Here is a 24,158-nt window from a genome sequence, read left to right on the forward strand (position 1 = left end):
ATCATGTGACAAAAGCCAATTGATTTCTTCTTATGGAAGGGAGGGTGCTCCCTGTATTAGTGAAGTGTATTATTTAATACAACTTGACCTCAGTACCTTGAAGAGTTGGCATCAAAATGATCACCTCTTGAGTGATGGTGAAATAAGGTCTCTCTTTAAAGTCAATCAATGCCACCTAATTGACTTGAAGAGCTGGCATGTACCCTTTCTCTCTCAGAACTTTAATTCTTCTCTCCCTCTCAGCTCTAAGGAGCACTTTAAAGCCCTTTTGGCAAGGAACAGGAGACTGAAAAGTAAAGTTGGATATCTTATGTGAAATTGGAAGGTATTTAAACACTATGCTAGACCCAAAGCAAGCATTATGTTTCCCCATGACACACTTTGCTGTCGGAAAACTGCTTTCAAATAAAGCCAATTGACTTAATGTGCTGTACTTTCCTTTCAAGTAGAACCAAATTTTATCAGTTCTCAATTGACTCAATATTGTAATGTGATGACATGTTGCTCTGGGTTCTTTAATCAAACTAACTTTAAATAAGTAGGAAGGGGAAAAAATCTCAATCTCAATACATCAGAAGTGTGTTCCTGTACATATCTATTCAGTAGTAAATCCAATTGAGTTTAGTGATGAGCATATAAGTATAAGAAAGCAGCCAAAAACACTGCAAAAATAGAGAAAGCCTATTCAGTTTTTTCATTTGGAACATAATTATTAACAATATGTTATTTAAGAGACTTTTAAAGGCAACTTTAAATAGGAATTTCACCAAGACTTAAAACAACATTCAAAAATTGGAACATTCAGACTTGTCTAGGAGCTTCCATTTTGTTTACTGAAGATAAAGCTCAAGTGCTGATCCAAACTCTCACACAGTTCAAGATGGTTTACATTTTGGGTTTCATTGCAGCAGTTCTGAGCTTTCATTTTTCTTTCCTCTTTGCTGTGGAGTTGCTATATCTGTACCCTTGAACCAATGCTGAAAATGATCTACCACACTACTTACAAGTGATCTGGAGCTCTGTTTTGTAGGTGGCAGGAACTGCCGTACATTGGTTGGTGTTTCCTTTTCAATGGAGTGTCGCCTCTGAGGTGGTTGCCTCCTCTCTGGCTGTGGTGTGGATGATATTGGCAAAAATTTGGGAGGCACTACAAATTAAAATCAACATTAGTTAGCTGACTTTGGTTAAGAGGCATTTTTTTTTAGAGTTCATCTAATAGTATGTAAAGGACATTAAGGACAGAACATGGATTACCTAACTCTTTCATTCTGATGAAACTGTGAAGATGCTTTTATAAATGAGGTACCAGAAATGTTGACTATAAAATTTTCAATGCTTGGGTAACAGAACTTAAAAGATGGCACACTTTTGTTGGGGTGGTTAATTAGTCTTAAATAAAATTGCACAGTGACATTGAAAGCCTAGACAGACAGCCGTAGTACTTCTCTATTTACAAAGACAATTCATTTCTAAGAAAAATCCATGCCCTCTATTGTTTTCACCCTCTAACCATCTGAACACTGGATCTCCTGAAGTGACAGAAGGGCTGCTGTGTACAGAGTTCAAAATTATTACTTTTTTCAGCCAATGTGCCTGCATCATTCTATACCATGACTGCCATGTTGCTCTGTTTCAGCTCTACAATAAAGTCCATCTGTCTCCCACTCCCAGTTTTAAGATCCCTGGGATCTCAGGCTGCCCTTATATCCAAGCTGCTACAATTCAAAGATCTGAATGAATTCTGAATTTTATGCTTCCAGCTGTGGTTCAACCCAAGTTCCTACTAGTTTACTAGTAGGATTACTAGGAAGATTACTAGTTCCCAACTTTTATGTTATTGATCTATGACTTCTAGTATCCTAAATACATTCTCTTTTACCCTGACAAGAATCCCTGTGCATGCCTTAAACCAGGGGTGGCCAACCTTTAGGGAATTTCAGCATTTCAGGTAATCTCATCGATTACAAGTTGCACCTGCAGAAATTTTCTCTTCTACACAATTGTTTTAGAGTCCAGGAGCCCTAGAGTTGAAAGGCTGGCCACCCTTGCCTTAAATGGAATAAATAGGCTGCCCCTTGACTTACCTATCAGATTCAAAGGGGTTCTACAATGACAATTTGCAAATTTGAGAAAAAAATGTACTCTTACCCTTTTTCCCAGAGGTGGTCTCTGAAAATTTGTCTTCCGTTTGGGAGGGAGAGTTACTGCTACTGCTGGCTGATTTGTGTATAGACTCCTCCTAGAAGCAAAGACTTTAGCCATTTAGAAGCTTTGACAACCTGCTGCATCTTCTCACTTCAAAAATAATACAGTATAACATTTCATGCAACAGCTAACATTGCAAACAGAAATGCTATTGCACTTCTACTTTCTTGTTATTGCACACTTTTCAGGAACAAAAACACTTATGACACAGGTATGAAACCATACCAGTATATATACACATTATATTGGATCAAATGAACAAAAGCATTGCTAAAAGACAACAGATCACTAAGCCTTTTATTTCCTTTTTGTAGCAGAAGAAATTACATTTTTATTTTTGATACCAAAGATCTTGGTGGGATTTGTAATTGTAGTACTGAAATGAATTCAATATTATATCTGTCAATGCTGAACCAAGGTTCGGCCATCTGAACATGTGACCCAATAAACAACCATTAATCTGACCACTAATCTCTAATATACTGTTATCTAACGTCTAGGACTGATGCCCTTCTCTCTGCTTCCAGAAAAGCAATTCATTGCATAAGTATGTACTCATCTCTGTACAGTAAGTCATGAAATGTGAATGAAAATAAAACATATTTAGTAGGTAACTTCTAAATAATTTGACTGTCTGAATTAGAGCCATTGTAGAATGTTAGCACATATATATTATAGGATGCAGTTCATAATCTAACAAGGGCATAGAACAGATATAGATTCTGAACAAAGTATATTCTGTACATGTATTATTACGAAATATTTATATATTGCTTTTAATCACAAAGTAGGTCACAAGACAGTTTCTATAGCTAAATAAATAAATACACTCTGTATTGCATATATTCATATTTACCGGTGTACGTATATATATATAAATTTTGTTATCAAATCATTCTTGAAACACATTTTCTGTGAAATATACTTCAAAATTCTTATTTTGATCATAATCACAATTTCTCTGTAGGCTGGGCTATTTCTCTCTATTTATGGATAAGTAGGGTTACCAGATACAAAAGGTAAAAAGAGTGCCTATACCTTTAACCCAGGGGTGTCAAACATAAGGCCCAGGGGCCGGATGTGGCCTGCGGAAGCTTTTATCCGGCCCTCAGGCTCTCAGCTGCTGCTGAGGTGTTACTGCTGACAGGGTAGCCCACACAAAATTGGGCCCTCCCGTATCTTGAAATATGATAAAGATTTGTGTGTTTTCTCTTTTCCATTTGCAGCTAATGAATTCCTAAGTGAGAAAATGTTCATTTTTGGTTATGACCTGTTTAATGACAATACTTCCTGCCTAATAAACAACAACAACAAACCTTTATTAGGCATAAATACTTCCTGCCTAATTACCTCACTTCCGGCCCTCAGCAGGCATCATGAATGCCATTCGCCCTTAGTATGAAACGAGTTTGACACCCCTGCTTTAACCAGTGTACAGCAGAGGGAATTTTGGAAGGGGCAGGTTAACATGGAAGGGTTTAAAAAGTTTTACCTGCCAAATTTCCCTCTTCTATACAATAGTTAAAGGTATAGGCACTCTGTCCCCCATTGTATGGTAACCCTAAGAAACTGAGCAGGAGAAAGATTATTTCACTTGCTAGGAACTTTTTCAAACATAAAACAAGTAGCCACTGTTCATGCAGAGCTTCAAGTTGCACCTGCACAGAGCTTTGGATATATAGCCGATGACTCAGGTTCAGTAAAGGATGAAGTCATGAGCAAGTTCCTTATTTTTCTCCAAATGCTCGTACAACACCCTACATATACTGACACTGATCTAGGAAGCAGCCTGTCACATTCTCCATTTTGACCAGAGCTGTAGGTCACTTATCATGCATAGCCTTCCTCTTTCAGATGTAAATTGTAGTCCTGTGACTGGCTGTTATCACTAGAGAACAACAGCCTTGACTAAAACCTAACTCACACTTTGTCATTGGTCCAGATGTTCATCCAACTTTCAAGTAGACATTTTAACATAACTGATCACCAGTTAAAACCAACTTATCAAAGCTTAGGGGCTAGGCTCCTACAAAAGGGATAAAAGAGAGCTGCCCAGGTGGGTTGAAAGACCTGGAACCAGCAGAAGCCAGAGGAATATGGGCAAGAGATGCAAAATGAGCTTTGGAAGATGCTTTATTTTGAAGTTTGTATCTTAATCTCAAGTATAGAACTTGATTGTGTGTGTTTTTCTTTAAATCCTCAATCCTTTGATTAGATTAAAACCAACCTGACTAGTCTTTAACCTGTAGAGCAGTTAGCTTCCTGACTCCTGATGACTTGCTCAGTCCTGCATGCTATCCAGAAAAGGCCTGAGTATGTGTGTGTTTTGTATGGAGAAGCATAGATGAGAGAGGAAGGGAAATGAAGCAGGGAGGTCGATCAAGATGCTCCTCATCTTTCTCCCTCTCTAGGGAACTCAATGCAAGGGCTGTTGATTGGCAGACAAGAGGTCCCCTAGCTGGGTGAAGAGATGGAAATGTGACCCTGATCCTGCATTTCTGGTGGCAGTGAAATTTAGCTTCTATGTACAGTTGGGGCATGACTGTACATGTGGTTTTGACGTGATCTCAGATTTCCCAGAAGGGAACTTGGTTCTTCTGGATGTTATCTGGGAGATCACCATAGATGGACTGTAAGTGGAAACAAACTAACAAGCAGTCTAACATGAACAAGAGACTACTGTCAGAGTGCTAAGTGTTCTGTAGCTGGACTGGCTTGAGAATGTGGAATGGGAATGTGGAATATAGTCCATAGTCAGTAGCAGCAACAGATCTCTTCATAGGTCAGATGGCAAATAAGCCTGCCTAGATATTTTTATAGGAGTCAGGGAGAATCACCTGAGCTGTTCTGGCCAGCAGTGCAAGGACACTTCCTATTATTATTATAACATTGTCAATGTATTTGGCACTTTACATACGGTGATAAGGCACATTCTGGCTGTAAAGACATATAATCAGTGGTGGTTCCAATTTTGGGAGGAGATACGCATGCCCCATGGTCATTGTCTAGGAGTCAGTCAGAAGATGGTCCTCCTTTATGTGCCACCTGCAGCTAAAGTGACAGCAATATAGAAGGATACTTGCTTTGTTACTTGGGCTCCATCCATGACATCCAGCTGGGAAAGCTAACCAGACAGTGGATGAGCAACAGCTGCTTCTGTTATACATGTACCAGCACAAAGGAGGGCTTGCATCCTCTACTGCAACTTACTCACTACTACCTCCTTGAATGCCTCCCTGGTGGACCCTAGGCCTTGAGTAGCAAAACAGGCAATTGTAGGCTGGGCTTCTGGGAGGAATTTTATCAGGAAATGCAAAGGTTTTGGGGGCTTCTTTAGGGGGTACAAAGATTCTTCTGGACCCTTTCCCTTCTCCATTTGATCATAATTTCCTATGATCACTGGATCATAATTTCTACAAACTGCAATATATAAAATTATGTGGACTTACCTAACTAAAAACTCACAATGTATAAAACTAGATGGACACCACCATTGTGTTTCCGGTGCACTGTGAAGCAGGTGAGAAGGGGTGAAAAATTCCTCCTTGCCAACTCTACTGCTGCTTACACCTGTTGACAGGTGAGTAAAGTCTAGGGAGTGTGTGCTTTGGGAGAGTGAAGAGCTGACAGGGATGGCTGGTGAGGAGGGGGTTGTAATTTCCTCAACCTAGAATTGTCTCGGGAAATGATCCCATTTAATCCTGCTTTTCCTGAGAAGAAGTCGAATCATTTCTGAGCTAATCTGAGGCAAGTGGAGAAGAGCCCACCTATCACTAAAAATAACGCACTGAATCAGCATCAGAGTCACCATCTCTGTCTCTTCTCTCGGTACTATTTCTACGGAGGCTTTCAGAAATCTCAATTGATTTTCCTTTTTTGTATTTTATCTCTTTTCCAATGGTACTTTTATCAAACACTAGTCATATCACATGTCTGAACTCAGTCTTATCACATGTGGTAGAGGTGATAGCTGTGGTGTGATGCTCCTACCTAATTGTGAAGTCTGTTGTGTTTTTATCACAAATATCCCCGGAGCCAATCAGGACTAGGCTCTTTGTGATGTCAGAGGTTTTTTTCCCCAAGGAGAATCTAGGTCTGATCCAGAAACTGCCAGAGCAGTTCTTGGTCTTTGGTCGTAAGGCAGCATCATGTTTGTGCTCGCGATGGACATGCCATGCCATGACTTTGTTGCAGGGCTGGAGCAGCTCTTGTTTCTGTTTCTCCTCATCATCTGGGGTTTAAGGTTGGTTTACCACTCTTGGGTAAAGGAAAAGCCTCAGTGTGGGAAGAGAGATGAGTCCTGGTCTGATTTGGGGGTCTCCCTGAAGGGTATGTCAGTACTTCACTCAAGGAGGAAGAACTGAACCTGTTCACTGGAGTTCTCTTCTGAGTGTAAGAACTAGCTTTTTGGCCTAGACCTGAGGACCTTGAAGGAGGAACTCCGCAGGTTCAGACCCTAGGACTGTTCACAGATGGGCCTGATGAGTGAAGCACCTAACAGTCAATGACTAACACCTACCTCCCTGTTTCACCCTTTTAACTGGGAGTGAACAGGGAAAAGGTAGTTCATGCTGCCACCACCCAAAGTTAGAGAGCCTACATGGAAGGAAGCCTTCTTGAGAAAACCTCCTCAAATGAAAAATCTGGGGAATCCACTTAGAATCAAGCAGCAGAGGAATGTGTGTGGCAGTCTATAACTGAAAAATAACATATGAATTCAAAATAAACAGATATCCTGCCTCCCCACATGTCCTCAATGTTTTATTATTTTCTCGTTTATGTAACAGGCTCATGGCCCCACAACCAGGCGCTCAACGAAGAAAGAGATATGGACTGGTGAGCAGCCTCTCTCTCAGTCAGAGACTTCATGAGAAGTGGAAGATTCTTTAGTTTCTTTGCTTTCTCACATCAGCTCACATAGTCCTTTCGTCTCATCTTTGCAGTATTATTGATCTACTCTGTCATAAATTACAGCAACACGTTCTGCAAGATATATTGCAGGAAGAAAAAGACGGCTGCAAGAGGGAAGAAAGTGACTGCCACTGCCCCCTTTTGCTGCATTCCCCCCACAGCGTCAACCTTAGACTCACAGCTTTCCTTGTAGGTGTGGGGAATATGACATCATAGAAGCATTATGTCTGCCATGTTTAGGTCCCTTCTGTGGCTACATTAGCCCTGACATCACTTTCTATATTTGAAGGGATGAGCCCCATTTCACATCCAAAGGCATAGATCAGTGGTTCCCAAACTGTGGGCTGGGACCCACTGGTGGGTCACAACATGATTTTGGGTGGGTTCTGAAGGGTTGGGCAGAGCCTCCAATGTAAACACAGGTAATGGCAAGATCAGATCAAGCCCTGATGCTATTCAAAAATCAAATAGCTGCTGATTACCTTGCAACTGGCTCAGCTCTTGGAGTTTGCAAGCATATGTAAATATAGGGGGATAAATGTGCCTTCTTTGATAAAGAATTTTAAAAAATCAGATTTTAAAAAACATTTTCAGGGGAGAAATCTGGAATAGGAAGGAGAGCATTCATTACAGTTCATTAGAGTTGCTTCATTATGAGAAATGGATTGAGTTTTTTGTAAATAAATTATTATTACTTGTAAGTAAATGAATAAAAATATATTTTTTAAGTCTTGTAAACCTATGCAGGGCCCGATAAGAGTGTCAGTTAAAAAAGTGGGTCCTGATACTAAAAGGTTTGGGAACCACTGGCAAAGAATATGGCCATCACTTGGAGGAAGCCTAGCTGCAATGCTCAGCTCTGCTTCATTTCTGCTCTTCAATAAGTTGGAGTTCCAATGCCTGGTATATCTTTGTGTCCACCAGGTGCCAATCTCGTTTGTCAAAAACATCCTTGGAATCACTTCGTTCTTTGAGCAGCATTTCATCTTTGGCAGGTGATGAAATTCCAAGTCTGTCAGGAAGCCCACCTTATCCATCACTGGATGCCCCAATGAAAGATGCAGCTGAAAGTCTGAGGCGCCTTCCCAGATCCCCTGGATCTGAGCTAAAGACAATTTACTACGAAGTCATAACCTATAAGAACATAAGAACAGCCCCACTGGATCAGGCCATAGGCCCATCTAGTCCAGCTTCCTGTATCTCACAGCAGCCCACCAAATGCCCCAGGGAGCACACCAGATAACAAGAGACCTCATCCTGGTGCCCTCCCTTGCATCTGGCATTCTGACATAACCCATTTCTAAAATCAGGAGGTTGCGCATACACATCATGGCTTGTACCTCGTAATGGATTTTTCGTCCAGAAACTTGTCCAATCCCCTTTTAAAGGCGTCCAGGCTAGACGCCAGCACCACATCCTGTGGCATGGAGTTCAACAGACCAACCACACGCTGAGTAAATAAATATTTTCTTTTGTCTGTCCTAACTCTCCCAACACTCAATTTGAGTGGATGTCCCCTGGTTCTGGTGTTATGTGAGAGTGTAAAGAGCATCTCCTTATCCACTCTGTCCATCCCCTGCATAATTTTGTATGTCTCAATCATGTCCCCCCTCAGGTGTCTCTTTTCTAGGCTGAAGAGGCCCAAACGCCGTAGCCTTTCCTCATAAGGAAGGTGCCCCAACCTCGTAATCATCTTAGTCGCTCTCTTTTGCACCTTTTCCATTTCCACTATGTCTTTTTTGAGATGCGGCGACCAGAACTGGACACAATACTCCAGGTGTGGCCTTACCATCGATTTGTACAACGGCATTATAATATTAGCCGTTTTGTTCTCAATACCCTTCCTAATGATCCCAAGCATGGAATTGGCCTTCTTCACTGCCGCCACACATTGGGTCGACACTTTCATCGACCTGTCCACCACCACCCCAAGATCTCTCTCCTGATCTGTCACAGACAGCTCAGAACCCATCAGCCTATATCTGAAGTTTTGATTTTTTGCCCCAATGTGCATGACTTTACACTTACTGACATTGAAGCGCATCTGCCATTTTGCTGCCCATTCTGCCAGTCTGGAGAGATCCTTCTGGAGCTCCTCACAATCACTTCTGGTCTTCACCACTCGGAAAAGTTTGGTGTCGTCCGCAAACTTTGCAACCTCACTGCTCAACCCTGTCTCCAGGTCATTTATGAAGAGGTTGAAAAGCACCTCTTTAGCAACCTGCCACTAAAATTTAATATTAGAAAGAAACATTTCAAAGGCTTGTGGGGGTGCCCAACCACCAAGTCAGACTCAGGGGAGGGTTCATTCACCATTTGTCCAGGCATCACTGAGGCACACCCAGGACCAGTGCCAGGCTATTTTGTGCATTATGCAAGGCTAAGTGCTTACACACACACCACTAATATGGAAACCGTGAATATGGGCGGCATAATTAAAAAACACTGAAGCACCCCCCCTACACCCATTCCATTACCTTAGTTTTTGTGTTTCTTCCTTAAACAAAGTGAAATCCTTGCTGAAATGAATAGCAACATATAGCCAACAAGCCTGCACACTACAGGTAGACCAGAGGCATAACTAGAGCAGAGACTGAGGGGAATCAGCCCTGGCTGCTACGCTAAGAAGAGGCACATGACTGCCCCTCAGGCACCGCCCTAGTTACGGAGGAGGCGCTGGTGGCTTTGTACCCCCGTTTCTTTTCCTGTAAAGAAGGAACAGAGGTACTTAGCCACTGCTGTAAGCACCCCACCTCCAGGGAGAATCTGCAAGTGGCTCAAGGAAGTCACTTCTGGGTTCTCCCTGGGGGTGGAGGTGCTGGTGGCTTTGCGCCACCTCCTGTTCTTCCTTCCCCTTCAAGAGAAGCCTCTGCAGGAGAAGGAATGGAGCAAGTAGCAGCCACAGTGAGTGTCGCTCCTCCAGGGAGAACCCAGAACTGACTGCCTTGCACTGCAAAAGACACAAGGCAGTCAGTTCTGGATTCTCCCCAGAGGAGGCAGCACCAGTGGCTTCACAACCCCATTACTTTTTCTGTGGAGGCTCCCCTTCAAGGAGCTGGAAATAGCCACAGTGAGCGTCCATCCTTCAAGGAGAACCCAGAACTGACTGCCTGGGCAGTCACTTTTTGGTTGTTCCTGGAAGAGGAGACTCTGTTGGCTTCACGCCCCCTGTTCCTGAGAAGGAACAGGGAGTGCAAAGCCATTGCAGTGACTTCCCCCTCCTCCAGGGAGAATCCAGAAGTGCTGTCGTGTGACACAATGTTGTTGTAACATCACTACCCTGAACACCAGGGCAGTGTGTTACACTCTGTGTGAGAGACTTTAAGGAAGACTAATTCAACATTAACAGGAAGCAATGTGAATGTTCCATTAGGCTCCATTTAGCATGCAGGCTGGTTCAGTCATTTTTCATTTCAGCAACAATTTTGCTTTGTTTAAGGAAGAAACCCGAGCACTTCTAGTACTAGTACACAAAAACTAAGGTAATAGAATTGGCTCAGGTGCCCCCAGCCTGATCCATGTATAATTGAATCTGTGGATACCTGATCCACAGAAACAGAGGCCCACATGCATGTGTGTGTGCGTGTGTGTGCGTGCGCGCGCGCATGCGTGTGGGTGCACGTGTGCATGTGTTATCCATTCAGTTGTATCTGACTCCTGGAGACTTTAGAGCGAGAGCTCTCCATGCTACCCTGTCAAGCATGGCTTCTTTCAATTGCTGGATGTTCATCTCTGTATCTGTTTTGATGGTAACAAGCCAATGCATTTTTTGCTGGCTCCTTCTCATTCCACTAACAATTCCTAACAACATTGACTTCTCTAGTGAATTCACACACATGGCAAGTTTTATGCATGTTATGATACTGATCTTAAAATAAAAAAAATAATTTTTATTGCAATTTTGCAATTGCGTTTATTACAGCTGCGTTTTTTACATGGGTTTAAAAACTAATCTGTATACAAAGGTCAGTACTGTGCCCCCTGAGGTCTGTGCCCTAGACAGTTGTCTAGCTGTCCTAATGATAGCACTGATCCTAGCCATACCTATGCACATCTTTCTCAATTGTGGCAGGCAGAGCACATTTTCAGCTAGGGAGCCCCTGACAGAGGGCAAGGAGCAAACAAGAGAAAAACACTTTCTGCAATCAAGGGCTTTGGTCATAGTAGAAGCCATGCCAGTCCCTTTTCCTGCACTGCCAGTTAACTGCACTGCACTGCACTCTGGCAGACTTCCTGACTCTGTGGGAATCCCAGGAGCCCTTGTAGAGAACAGTGCGGGAGCTTTCCTCTGAGGTTTTGCCCCCTAAGGACAGCATTCCCCACTTCAGCTTTCACAGGGGAGGTCTTCCCCATGTTCTGCACCTCTGGTTTTCACCAAGGAAGCAGGGTTCCCCTACGAAGCACTTTTTGATAGGATGCATTTCCCAGTCCTGGTTTCTTGCAAGAATGTTTCCCAAAAATTAAGTCACATTGGAGTCTCACTGCGGCAACCCACAAACCAAATAAATCACTGTGCACAATATATCATCTAGCACTCAATACATGCCTCGCTGCTTCCCTCCCCAAGGCCTCTGAGAGGAATTTTATCAGTCAGTTAAAAATTTCTTTTGGGTCACTTCCCATAGGGGGAGGGGATGAAACAGAGTGGAGTAGGGTGGTGACAAAGGTGGGCAGAGCAAGGGTGAAGAACAGGACAGGGGGAGGGCAGAGACAGCTGGAAAAGTCTTTGAAGCCCAGGTCAGCTGGACTTCCCAATGCAGAGCCCAAGTCTACCTGCCCATGCAGAGTCAGCAGCTAGATACAGTAATATGGAAAATCACGTGCACTCCTTCATTCTAGAATGGAAAGTGTCCTGTTTGCACCAAAACTTATTTCTGCAACAGCTGTAGCCCTGTAACTGTGCACCTGAGCTCCTATACACTCCTTCATGGTAAGAGGTTCTATACACCAATGAGCTACTGTAGCAGGCTACACATATGCATTCTTTGGCCCAGCACATACGGCTTTTGGTAGCAGTAGCAGCTGTGCACCCAGAATCCCATGTGGGCAGTGAGTCCAGGTGAGATAGGAAAAGATAAAATCCCAGGAAATATCTGGGGTGCCTTCTTTGGCTCCTGGACTCCCTTTTTGACCCTGGGCCTGGGTACAAACTACTCCTTTATCCTCCTCTCATGGGCCCTGATGATAGGAAGCAGTTGCAGCTACAGGCAGTAAACATCCCATGTATTCTGGCTCACTGGGCAAGCAGTAGGAAGTGGTGGTAGCTGTGGACACCTTGCTGCCTCAGGGTTAAGAACATAAGAACAGCCCCACTGGATCAGGCCATAGGCCTATCTAGTCCAGCTTCCGGTATCTCACAGCAGCCCACCAAATGCCCCAGGGAGCACACCAGATAACAAGAGACCTGCATCCTGGTGCCCTCCCTTGCTTCTGGCATTCTGGCCAGGCATAGGTATGTAGGTGTGCTTATAATCTAAACTTTTACAAAAGGTAGACAACTGGGTGATGGAAGAAGAGGGAAGAAGATAGAGGCAGGACTAAACAGAGAAAGCATATGCAATCTATGCAGTTACCTGTAGTTAAACAATTACAGTAGGGAATGATATCGCTGACCTTCCTGCAATTTTTTTCCTGCAATTTTTTTCCATTAGCCATCATCTACTCTGGCAAAATCCCCTCTGACAGCCTCAGATCACTAATTTAAAATATGAAAGATTCAGTACAGCATATACCTGGGTTCAGTTAACCAAATGTTAGAACTGAGCAGTTAATCTTAAAACAAAAATGTGGCTAATACAATGTTATTAGAGATTGGTTTATGACTGGTTCCTAGAGAAGACAAAGGGATCATATGATATTAAAATATATTATAACCAGCCTTTGAATAGTTAACAAACAAAGGAATTAGTAGTACAACACTACAAAAATTAGGACTCAAATTCTATCCAACTTTCCAGTGCTGCTGCAGTGTGCCAATGGGGCGTGCACTGCATCCAGTCTGTGACTGCCCCCCTCAACATATAGGAATGTTTGGTCCTTTACCTTGAGGCTGCACTGTGGCTGCAACAGAGCTGGAAATTGGATAGGATTGGGCTCTTGTAAATTGCACACCCCTTGGATTGAAGTTTTTGGAGAAAAACTGGGGCTACCTCACACCTTACCTCTGAATCCGAGCTGTCCAGTTCTGCTAATGTGGGAGCTTTCAACAGCCTCTTTCTTTGCCCTGTCAGCTGAGAAGTGCTAATGCCATTCAACTTTGCTTCTGGCACCAAGTTGCCATTCACTACACAACTTTCTGTCAGTTTTCTGGAGGCCTCTGGTGTAGAAACATCTAGGAAAAAACAAAAATGCTTATTATTATTAAAGGCATGGAGAAGATTTGAGATACCCACTTCCATCTTTTTCTCATAGAACATTTAATACAGAAAGTCCACAACTGTGATATTTATTTTTTCTCTAGAGATTATGGACAGTGATGTTTAATACAGATGTGATATGATAGAAAAGCATTAATGAAACTGAGGTGGGGAAAATATGACTTTTACAAATGAATAAAAAAATCCCATGTTACAATGTTAAAATCAAAGTTCAGTAAAATATTCAAACTTGTGGAACAGCTATGTCCAGATAAAGCCTTCTAATATCTATGCCTTGTTCTGGATACTGTATTTCCTAATTGTAAGAAAAATTAGACGGAGTACAAAGCATTCTTTAAAAAAAAAAATAGCGGCACCACATTTATATGTTCCTTCTGCCCACCAGAAACCAATTTTTATTTTTTAAAATGTATTCCAGCATTTCTAGAAAATGCTTGGGTTCAGAAGTGGGTGACTCTTCAAGCAAGGGAAGTTTCACAGCTGTGAGGGCATCAAAGATGCCTTTTCTCATGCTCCATAGATTGTAAGCACATGAAAAATCAAAATACAAATCAGCACATACAAGCAGAAGCCAAATGTCTAATGGGAAAAAAATTCAATGCTTAAATATTTCAGATTATGCTATTCTTCAAGGAAGAGTGCATAGATACAACACATTTGAACCTTAATTGGTAAGGTTAAAGTTCATTAATATTTGCATATTAACATGATTTAATTCTGTTTGTCTTTGCATAAATACAAGTATTTGAATCAAATATTCCAAAATATTTGCATATGGCATGTACATATTGGAATTTTAAAAATTCAATTCATTGTGTTTTTTTTTTCCTTGTTCCTGTGGGTTTTTTGTTATCTTCTTCCCTTATTTTTGCTTCCTGATGGGTATTTCTTTTTTAATTTTGCACAGATGGCATAATCACCTCTCAGATTATTATAAAGATGGTAGTAGAAGGGCTATTGCAACAACATTGATTTCTCTTTATTTCAGAGCATGCAGGGAACACACAAGTGCATATGTGTATGTGGTGCTAAATGTCTGCTAAAGGAGCATGGCCCATCCAAGTAACATGATGCTAGTTCCAGACAGCAAGAGGCCTCAGATCCACAGGCCAATGGAAAGGCCACACTTCTGACTTAACAGAGGAATCAACCCTCCTCCTCAGATGGAGACTTGCCTGCTCCAAAATTGTAATGAAGAAACTGTACCTTGCTTGCGCAGCAAATTTAACCTTGTAAGAAAAGCTATGTCCTAGGAGCCTCCTGAACTGAGAAAGCAAGTTGTTAACAATACATAAGAAGGAACACCAACTCTAGGTGTTCTCAGCAACTTATCCCTGAACTAAATCAAGGAGGTGTCTTAATGAGCCAAAAGACCTTCTGGGCTAGCTACTGCACCCTCAGCCATGTGCAAAGACAAAGGTAGCAACCAGTAAAGACCACTGAATAACAAAGAAGGGTCCTTTGCTTTTTTCCTTTTAAGCTGCAAAAAGTTGCCAGTGCAACCTATCTCCCTCCATCAGCTTCTAGCTCCTTTCCTCCATGCAGCCTGCAGTGGAGAAAAGCCAGGCATCACTGATAGAAGTTACAGCTGGACCTCTGTATCTGCAGGGGATCCGTCCCTGCCACCCCACCCCCATTGATACAGAAACCTGCAGATAAGCAGATCTTCAAGATCAGTCCATTATTACTTCAGACATGACCAGAGATGTTCTGAAGCCTGCAGACACTGCACGAGGCCTCTCCGGGCCTCAGAAAGGTCTCAGGAAGTGCCAGAAAGGCACTTGCAGTTTTCATAAAAACCAGAAGTGCCTTTCCGACACCTCCCAGAGGTGTTTCTGAGGCCCACAGAGGCCTCTGGTTGCATTCAGGAGCTCAGGTCCATGGTGAGTAAAATACAGAGATCCCAAATCTGCAGATTAAGAGGTCTGGTCTGTCTGCTTCTATTAGCTTCTATCTGCCCCACTCCCTTTCCTCAACAGTGTCAGCCACCATAAGGAGCGAAGCCAGGAGTGTTTAGAAGTGATATTACAGAGTGTGGTACAAACGGCACCTTCTCCAAAAGAATATCATCAGAAAAGCTACAAACAACCCTATACCATGTACAAAGGTGCAAAAAGAAGGGCTACTAAAATGATCAGGAGCTTTACAGTTTGCAAAAACTATAAAGACTGAAGAAGGTAGAGTGGGGTGGGGAACTAAGGTTGGGGAAGAAAATAGAGGCTTATGAAATTCGACCAAAAAAGCAGAAAGAATATCAAAAAGCCACTTTATAACAATACTTTTATTAGTACCACCAAGAAAGACACTTTAAGGAAGTTTATTGATAAGGTCCCACTCCCAGCTTCAATCTTTGTCATGCCTTGGCGTGCCCAGGTAGGGCTGGAATTTCTAGTAGCAGACCCTGATTTTGAGTCTAAATGCAATCCTATGCATGTCTACTCGCAGTAAGTCTTACTGTGTTCAATGGGACTTACTCTCGGTAAAATGTGGATAGGATTGAATCTGAGGCAGTAGTACACACTTCCCTGAGAATCAGTGAATGCAATGGACCTTATTTCTATGTAGACATGCATAGGATTGTGCTGTAAATCTGTGTTTTCAGAGGGTCTGTTACCATTTGAGCACAATATCGATCATTCACTACATGAAGGATATTTTAGTTAGACTGTATCGCTCCCTCCCTCACTCACACGGGTGTAGATCAAAAAGTGTAAGTAATGGAGCCAAATGGTAATGAAATTTTGTATGTCATGCAGGGCCAGCTTTAAGCCAACTGGACTAATTGCTCCCAATTGGCCCCTGCACCTAGGGGGGCCCTGCTCTAGGGTAATCTGGTCTTGTAAAATACACATAACACATTGCAATGGACACCTAACAATGCAATTTTATATTAAAATGTGCTTAGATCCATTTGCCCCATTAACTCACATGCACTTTTAAAGCACCTATTTTGATTGCTTTCCATTCTACCGTAGATATATAATTTTTTTAGAGATATAGAAAATTTTATTTCTCTAAGATTCTACAGACCTTGGCTGTGAACCTGGGACCCTGCAAACAATGTTTCCAATTGGGCCCTGCAGCTCCTAGGCCAGCCCTGATGTCATGTATGACAATTCTATACTATATTATAAAGTAAGCAAACTGCCAAGTCCCAACAGCAATAATTGCTGGTAACAAAATCCTTCCAGAGTTATTATTAACCCTATAAGATGACAGGGTTAGGAATAAAACAAAGGGGATTTTCTTGTAAAAATTTATGTAATGGCATGCTTGAAGTACTACATTTCTATTTGAATTCTTTGAAACATGAGTTCATCAGGTTACAGGCCATACTACCACCCTGTGTTTCATAAGCACCTTGCAGGCATTACTAGAAATAATAATCGTTTCTAGAAAATGCATTCTTCATGTATGGCTGACCGTGGTATATACTGCAATGCCATTGGGAGTAGGGACTATTCACGGAGTTCTGCTAATATTTCATTAAAAAAGCTAACTGCATACTAATTACATAATTCTTTATCATGCCTGATAAACATGTAAACATGCCACCTGCCCACCTTAGTTGTGATTCATCAGCAATATCTCTTACCATTAGTCAGTTTGGCCATAGCCCATTTTAAGATTAGAGTGGTTATATACTGCTCCATTAACTGTTCCACTTTCTTCTTAAGTGGAACAAGTGCCTTAAGTGCCTTAAGAAAACACAGGTCATTGTTCAGGATGTGGACTCACCTCCCTGCATTACAATCTCTGCGCATGAACTGGAGGTTGTCCATGACTTTGTGTACCTTGGCTCAACGATCTCCGACACTCTTTCTCTCGATACCGAGCTAAACAAACGCATCGGTAAAGCAGCTACCACATTTTCCAGACTCACAAAGAGAGTCTGGTCCAACAAGAAGTTGACGGAACATACCAAGATCCAGGTCTACAGAGCTTGCGTCCTGAGTACACTTCTGTACTGCAGCGAGTCATGGACTCTTTGCTCACAACAGGAAAGGAAACTGAACGCTTTCCACATGCGCTGCCTCCGACGCATCCTCGGCATCACCTGGCAGGACAAAGTTCCAAACAACACAGTCTTGGAACGTGCTGGAATCCCTAGCATGTATGCACTGCTGAAACAGAGACGCCTGCGTTGGCTCGGTCATGTCGTGAGAATGGATGATGGCCGGATCCCAAAGGATCTCCTCTATGAAGAACTCGTGCAAGGAAAGCGCCCTACAGGTAGACCACAGCTGCGATACAAGGACATCTGCAAGAGGGATCTGAAGGCCTTAGGAGTGGACCTCAACAAGTGGGAAACCCTGGCCTCTAAGCGGCCCGCTTGGAGGCAGGCTGTGCAGCATGGCCTCTCCCAGTTTGAAGAAACACTTGGCCAACAGACTGAGGCAAAGAGGCAAAGAAGGAAGGCCAACAGCCAGGGAGACAGACCAGGGACACACTACACTTGCTCCCAGTGTGGAAGGGATTGTCACTCCCGAATCGGCCTTTTCAGCCACACTAGACGCTGTGCCAGAACCACCATCCAGAGCGTGATACCATAGTCTTTTGAGACTGAAGATTGCCAACACAACTGTTCCACACAGTCGGGGGGAAAATCAAGGGAACTCTGGTCCCTTGATTAGCTTACCCCACGAAAGATTCTGTGGGTAAAAAAATATAAAAACCCAGGTCACCAGATCCTCTTATTCAGTTCTTCACCATTATCCTACTTTGCACTTGATCTCTTGTTCATTGACCCATTGGTACTAAGTGGTCAGCCTCCATTCTAGCTGGCACCCAGGATCGGTAACCCCCATTTTCTTTCCCTTTTCGGTTGTTCTCCCCACTTTTCTTCCTGAGTACAACCAAAGCTGCTGGCCCAGTCAATCTGGGGGCCATCTTATCTATTTTCTCTCTGGAAAAGTAGTCTGGGTCTCTTGCCCTGGTTCCCTAACTCAAGTGAATTCATGCTACTGCCTGGTGTTTGGAGCTAGCTTTTCAATGTCTTCTTTCTACCGTTAAATACTCATTTTATTCAAAGATACTCCTGGACTTGGCACCTTTGCCAAGAGGCTCCTACAAGTATTCTCTGAGCATTCCCAGAGTATTCTCTGGTAGCCATGCTGAATTCCCTGTAATCCCCAGTTTTCTTGGGGATGTCGCACTGTGTCTCATGGGGCCCCATAATGACAGGTGGTTGAGTGCCTCCTCAGAACTGGCACTACCTCTGCACCTACCCTCTTCAAATTCCACTTTTTACTTGAAGCCTTGGTTTAATACAGTGGTTTCCAAACTTTTTTGACTGGCTTTTGATCTTCTGGGCCATTGGCTGCGGCTCCCCATTAGGGCTACAATTCTATACATTGTATTGAGCGTCAAGTTTCTTGCAAGGTTTTTACAGCGCCCCTGGCTGGCTTCCATGACTCTCTGGGGAGTTACAGCAAACTTTAACTATGTATGCTTTCATCATTCCCTCCCCTCTCTGTTTTTCCCCATTGACAATTTTATATCATAAGCTCTCTGGGAGTATGAATGTGACTTATGTGACTTTGTACAGTGTTAGGTATGTTGATGATGCATACAAATAACAAAAAATAATGAAATAGTTTCTAATTCAAATATAAAGACTGTGCTTTTATGTCACATAAGAGTATGGAGCAGTACAAAAACAGTCACAATTAATGCAAGATTAGCGTACAATTTGGGACACATGAGGGATTACCAAACTCTTTACCATCACTTCATCAGACAAAACACATAAGTAGAGAAAACACTGAAAACCCCAATTACAATATGGAAGCTCTTTCAGATGCAGGAACAAGACAAGTCATCACAGTAAAGGACAATTCCTGAATACTGCCTGTTCTTCCTTCAAGCTTGTGCTAATCATGTGTTATGCTCATTTCTTCCTACAATGATATTTTGTCAAAAACCCTTCAATTTACTTTCAAAAAGGACAATTCAGAAGATTATTCAGACAATAATCATCACATTTTTTGTGAATCACATGCCTGTTATAAAACAACATGTTTAAAATGGAAGGAAAAAACAGAAAGATCTTTGGGGGCTAGTCTACAGCTTGCTAAATAGTAATATGTAACATATTAATATGGAAGAGTTACAGGACTTGACTACTGTATAATTCTAAGTAAACAGAAAGGGGCTATTCAAATATAGTAGCTGCACATTAGTAATAACACTAATAAACAATTAGTCAGAGGAAGGAATATCTACTAAAATATATTAGGGTGATTTAGGATCCTGCTTAAAATATTTTCTGAAATGATATAAAATTCTTTGTACTTTGAAAACTTGCCCCATAAACTACTGGTTCTGCCCTCATCTAAAAGATTCCGATTATCTTTTTAAATAACACTGTATATCCAAAAGATATTTTGCATTTTAAAGTATATTTAAATTTATCTTTCCTAACCAGGATTTGGAAAACGATCTTCAGGTTTCTCTCTTAAATGAAAGGTAAAACAAACAAATGGAATGGAACATATTTTACAGTCATCACAATAATCACGTCAGGTGCTGTAGCACTTTTTACCTGACAAGTCAAAACTGTAAGACATGCTAAGAGGCCGGATTGCTGGGAAAAACAAAAAGAAAAGAAACAAAAGTAACAAAAGAAAAAGTTTTGTTGTTAAAGAAACAAAGAAAACTGAAGATTAGCATTATGAGAGACATTTCACATTCTAAGATACAGGTCAATATAAATCTGAAATGCCCACTTTTTCTTTACTTCCAGTAAAGGTATAAGTGTAAAAATATTGCAGTAGCAACACTGGAGGTTGCAAATACATTAACACCTTGATCCTAAACATATTTACTTGGAAATCAGGACCACTTTAGACACTGTTCACTTCAAATGAAGAGCTCAGGAAACCCTTTCTTGGGGTGATGAGGAGAGCAAAATTTAAAAATCATTTCTGCAAGTGCAACCCTCAGCACATGTATCATCTACTTGCCAGTGTTACAAGTTCCCATAAATTGTGATGATGGAGTGCACATAACACGGGCTGCACATGACATAAGAATCTTTGAAACATTACTCTAGCTGCATATACCACTGCCACAAATAAAGCATTCAGATTAAGTATCTTCTAAACTGACCCTAATTTCCACTGATTTCAGTGAGTGCCACTTGACATATGGCAAATTTCCTACATGAGTATCACTTCACTAAGAAATTGAATATTCTTTCTTGCATTGTCACACACAAAAGTTCACATTTCTATTCAGCCAGGTGCAAACCTGGCAGGAAACTCTGCCAATAAACCTATATTTTCTTCTTAAAGACTTATATTTTCTTCTTAAAGACTGTAGGCATGTAGGAAATTAGTCTTTGAGGTGGCTCTGACTGTACGTAGGATCACAGCTTGTTCGTTAAAAACAAAAACCAAGGAAGAGCTGAAGAACATCTACTTAAAAAAGTACATGCAAAACACAGTGAGTAGGAAAAAAAACAAGAGTAAAGAACCATATTTCAGTGATCTGAAATATCTGTACAGTTTTGAAAGCATAATCTCCTATGATTTATAATTATTTTAATAAAGACATCAAATTAATTTGAGCAACTGTAACCTTTTCAAAAGAGAATGATCACATCTTACTCCATATTAAAATCTACCATCTTATTTATATTCAGATATTTAAAAAACCATCCATCATTAAGTCAATTTCTGAAGCATGATACAGGTCAAAACGTCACTGGATAACCTCTCTTTCAAATAAATTTCATTTAAAAAACCCAAAAAACAAGCAAATCAGAACTATTGCTATTCTTCTCCAGGACTGCAAGCATAGGTGGAAGGTAATGCAAGCTGCCCAAAATAGCTTGGTAGGTTACACTTAACCCAGGATTCTATTTCTAACTGTATAAATTATCTGTATAAGTGTATTACCCGGATAAATGTACATACTGTATAATGTATGTATTAAAAATTGAAGGTAGCCTAGTTGGCCCATTGCAAAAAAAAATTCCCAAATTACAATCTGGTAATACCTTTATCAGGCCCAACCAAAAAGACAGTCTTGATTGGTAAGCGTTTGAGTACTTCAGAGCCCTTAATCAAGCTGGAAGTTGAACAAAGCAAAGGGTGGGGAACGAAGTCTATTCTTTGAAGTTATCCAATAGTCATTTATCACTTTTGGGAACAGAATGAAGTCATCTTGTTTGAACAATAGTTTTAGTAATGCCTTTTTCTGAATGCTTTGTATACTCCCCTTTGGATCAAACTATACCTTATGTGTACTGTGTGTTCTAACCACTTCTTTTCTTGTTTCTTTGCTTCAAATAGCATTTGGGCTGGACTAAAATCATGGTGAGGGAACAGGACAGATATGTATCTTGTCTTTTTGATTTGTAAGCCTGAGGGCAGGCTGGACCTGTGCCTGGTTTTGTTTTAGGGTTGTGAGCTACCCTGGGAAATAAAATCTGCTAGAAAAATAGGACAAAATAAATAAATGTATTGCATTCTAGGTGCATAATTAGGAGCTAAATTTGAGAAAGGGAAACTTGAAAAAAGTGATACGTGAATGAGAGGCTGTAGCATTCACACAGAATATGCCAATGACACTACAATTATTCTTCTTAATACATAGCAATGCCAAAATGGCTACTGCTGCATCCTGCGGGGAGGGGCAGTTGTGGTGGCCTCCTCTGGGTAAGGGAACATTTGTCTCCACAGCACGGAGGGGTCTACTTAGACAGTGCTAGCGAATCTGTGGACTGGTGCCATTGAACCTGCCCCCTTCCTGGACTCAATCCACACTTCCCCCATCCCCAACTGTAGCCTATTTACTGCTATATTTAAAAACCATTACATGAATCAGGCATGGAAGAAATGAATCCGTAGAACAGCTCTATAATGTCTTTCAATTCTGAAGGAAGCCCTACCATTCATAAGAAATAGAACAGTTTCAAAATATTTACCCATGTTTTGCTCTTTTTCCAGACACCTTCCTAGGTTTATTATTGTAACATGTATTTTAAAATTCCTTATGCAGTGCTATTGTGTTTAAACATCATTTCTGAGACATGTAATTTGAAAGAAATGTCTGACAGACCAGAAATATGATTTGTGCAATATTTCCTTTAGACTGAATGGAACCTGTAGTACAGTGGTTCCCAAACTGCTGGGTTGCGACCCACTAGCCAGGGAAGCACTGCTCTCCGGCCCCTTAAGGAGTGGAACGGAGCAATGGTAGCAATGCAATTCCCAAGGTTGTGCTGCTGCTGGGGTCAGAAGAGGAGGTGTTTTTACTTACACATGTCCATGCTGACCTTTGGGGGGTGTAGGGAGCCCAGGAGTGCCTCTTCAGGGCTCCCCAAGCCTTCAAATAAGTAAAAATAACAATAGGAAACCACTTCCAGTTTCATGATTGAAAACCAGAAGTAGTTTCTGATAGTTATTTTTACTGAGGAGGCACCCGCGGGGTTCTCTGCATCCCCTGGATGCCAGCCAGAAACTTGTAAGTAAAAACATCCGCCTTCTGACCCCAGCAGTGGTGCAATCCTGGGGATTGAGTTTGCTGCTATTGCCCCGCCCCTGCAAACAAGTGCTTCCCAACTCCACCATAGGAGTTTGGGAACCAATGCTGTAGTCAATAAAAGTGTGAATGATTATATAATTCAGACAGGAAACATATAAGCTCTGAAAACAAATTATCTGAAACTTAAACTTGATACTTTTGATGTAAAAACAGTAGGAAGCAGACTCCTCTGGTAGAACAAATCTAGAGAAAATTATTGAAAATTCATTAGAGCTAAACAGGTATGTGTTCAAGAAAGCATGCAAATTGTTCATATTTTGGATAACAATCTTTTGAACAAGCGAAGATCTACAGCACAGGTGTCAAACTCTTTTCATATGGCGGGCCAAACAGCATACATAAAGCCTGCTGTGGGCTAGAAGTTAGGTCATTAAACAGAAACTGACATCTTTAAGCACACTGGTGGTCCTGGAGGGTTTGGACAGGCAAAAGCTCTGGGGTGCCACCACTAGGCCCATTGTGCCACTGTGGCTGCCACTGCCGCCCACCCTCCAGAGCCCTTCTGAGGACTGGGGAGGCCCTGCAGAGCATCCCGTCGCCCTCCAAAAGTCTTCTGAGGCCTCCAGAGAGCCATTAAACAATACTTCTGGTTTTCATCAGAGGCATTCCTTTTCACTGCCTGTGACATAAATGATGCTTGAGGAAGACAGCTGCTCTCATAGCTGTTAAGTTTTGTGACTTTTTAAAGTGAATGTTTTGGAGCATCAACACTCCACCACTGTGCTACCTCAGCTTGGGAACACTTATTTTGTCTGTTAAAAGACCAAAGGATACATCTCGCCTTACAACTGTGACCCCTAATTTCATGAATATTTGGTTTTGATTGTATGCAGTTCTTGGGGAAAATGCAAGTTCTCCACTAAAACAAAGTAGTATACATTTATTATGATTTTTGTTAAGGAACAGAAAGTAATGTAGATCTCACTCATTCTGTGCTTGCTACTTATTACATGTGAACAGAATATCATACTATTCCTTTGACTGAATAATTGGCTATTGCGCAAATGCTAAAATAAAGTTGTGGCACACTGACTAATTTTCTATATAAGCCCCAGATTACATTTTTGTTGGTAAGGTGATACCAATTATAGAATATAATGACTAATCACATGC

The 24,158-nt window shown here is 41.6% G+C and overlaps 1 protein-coding gene across 2 annotated transcripts in view; it reads right to left on the minus strand.

The window, feature by feature from the left end:
• The window catches only part of SPIRE1 (spire type actin nucleation factor 1), a 119,088-nt gene that overhangs the window by 15,173 nt on the left and 79,757 nt on the right, over window positions 1–24,158 (minus strand). The window contains exons 9-12 of one of the 2 annotated variants that reach the window (XM_066625664.1): window positions 20,038–20,079; window positions 13,278–13,447; window positions 2,149–2,239; window positions 1,005–1,147 (exon numbers count right to left, since the gene is read on the minus strand). In XM_066625664.1, the coding sequence (XP_066481761.1) occupies window positions 1,005–1,147; window positions 2,149–2,239; window positions 13,278–13,447; window positions 20,038–20,079 (446 nt within the window). The remainder of the gene's footprint in view (window positions 1–1,004; window positions 1,148–2,148; window positions 2,240–13,277; window positions 13,448–20,037; window positions 20,080–24,158) is intronic. The other variant, XM_066625665.1, reaches the window with a different exon arrangement.

Source organism: Tiliqua scincoides, chromosome 4 (genome assembly GCF_035046505.1).
Source record: "Tiliqua scincoides isolate rTilSci1 chromosome 4, rTilSci1.hap2, whole genome shotgun sequence".
NCBI classification, from domain to species: Eukaryota; Metazoa; Chordata; class Lepidosauria; order Squamata; family Scincidae; genus Tiliqua; species Tiliqua scincoides.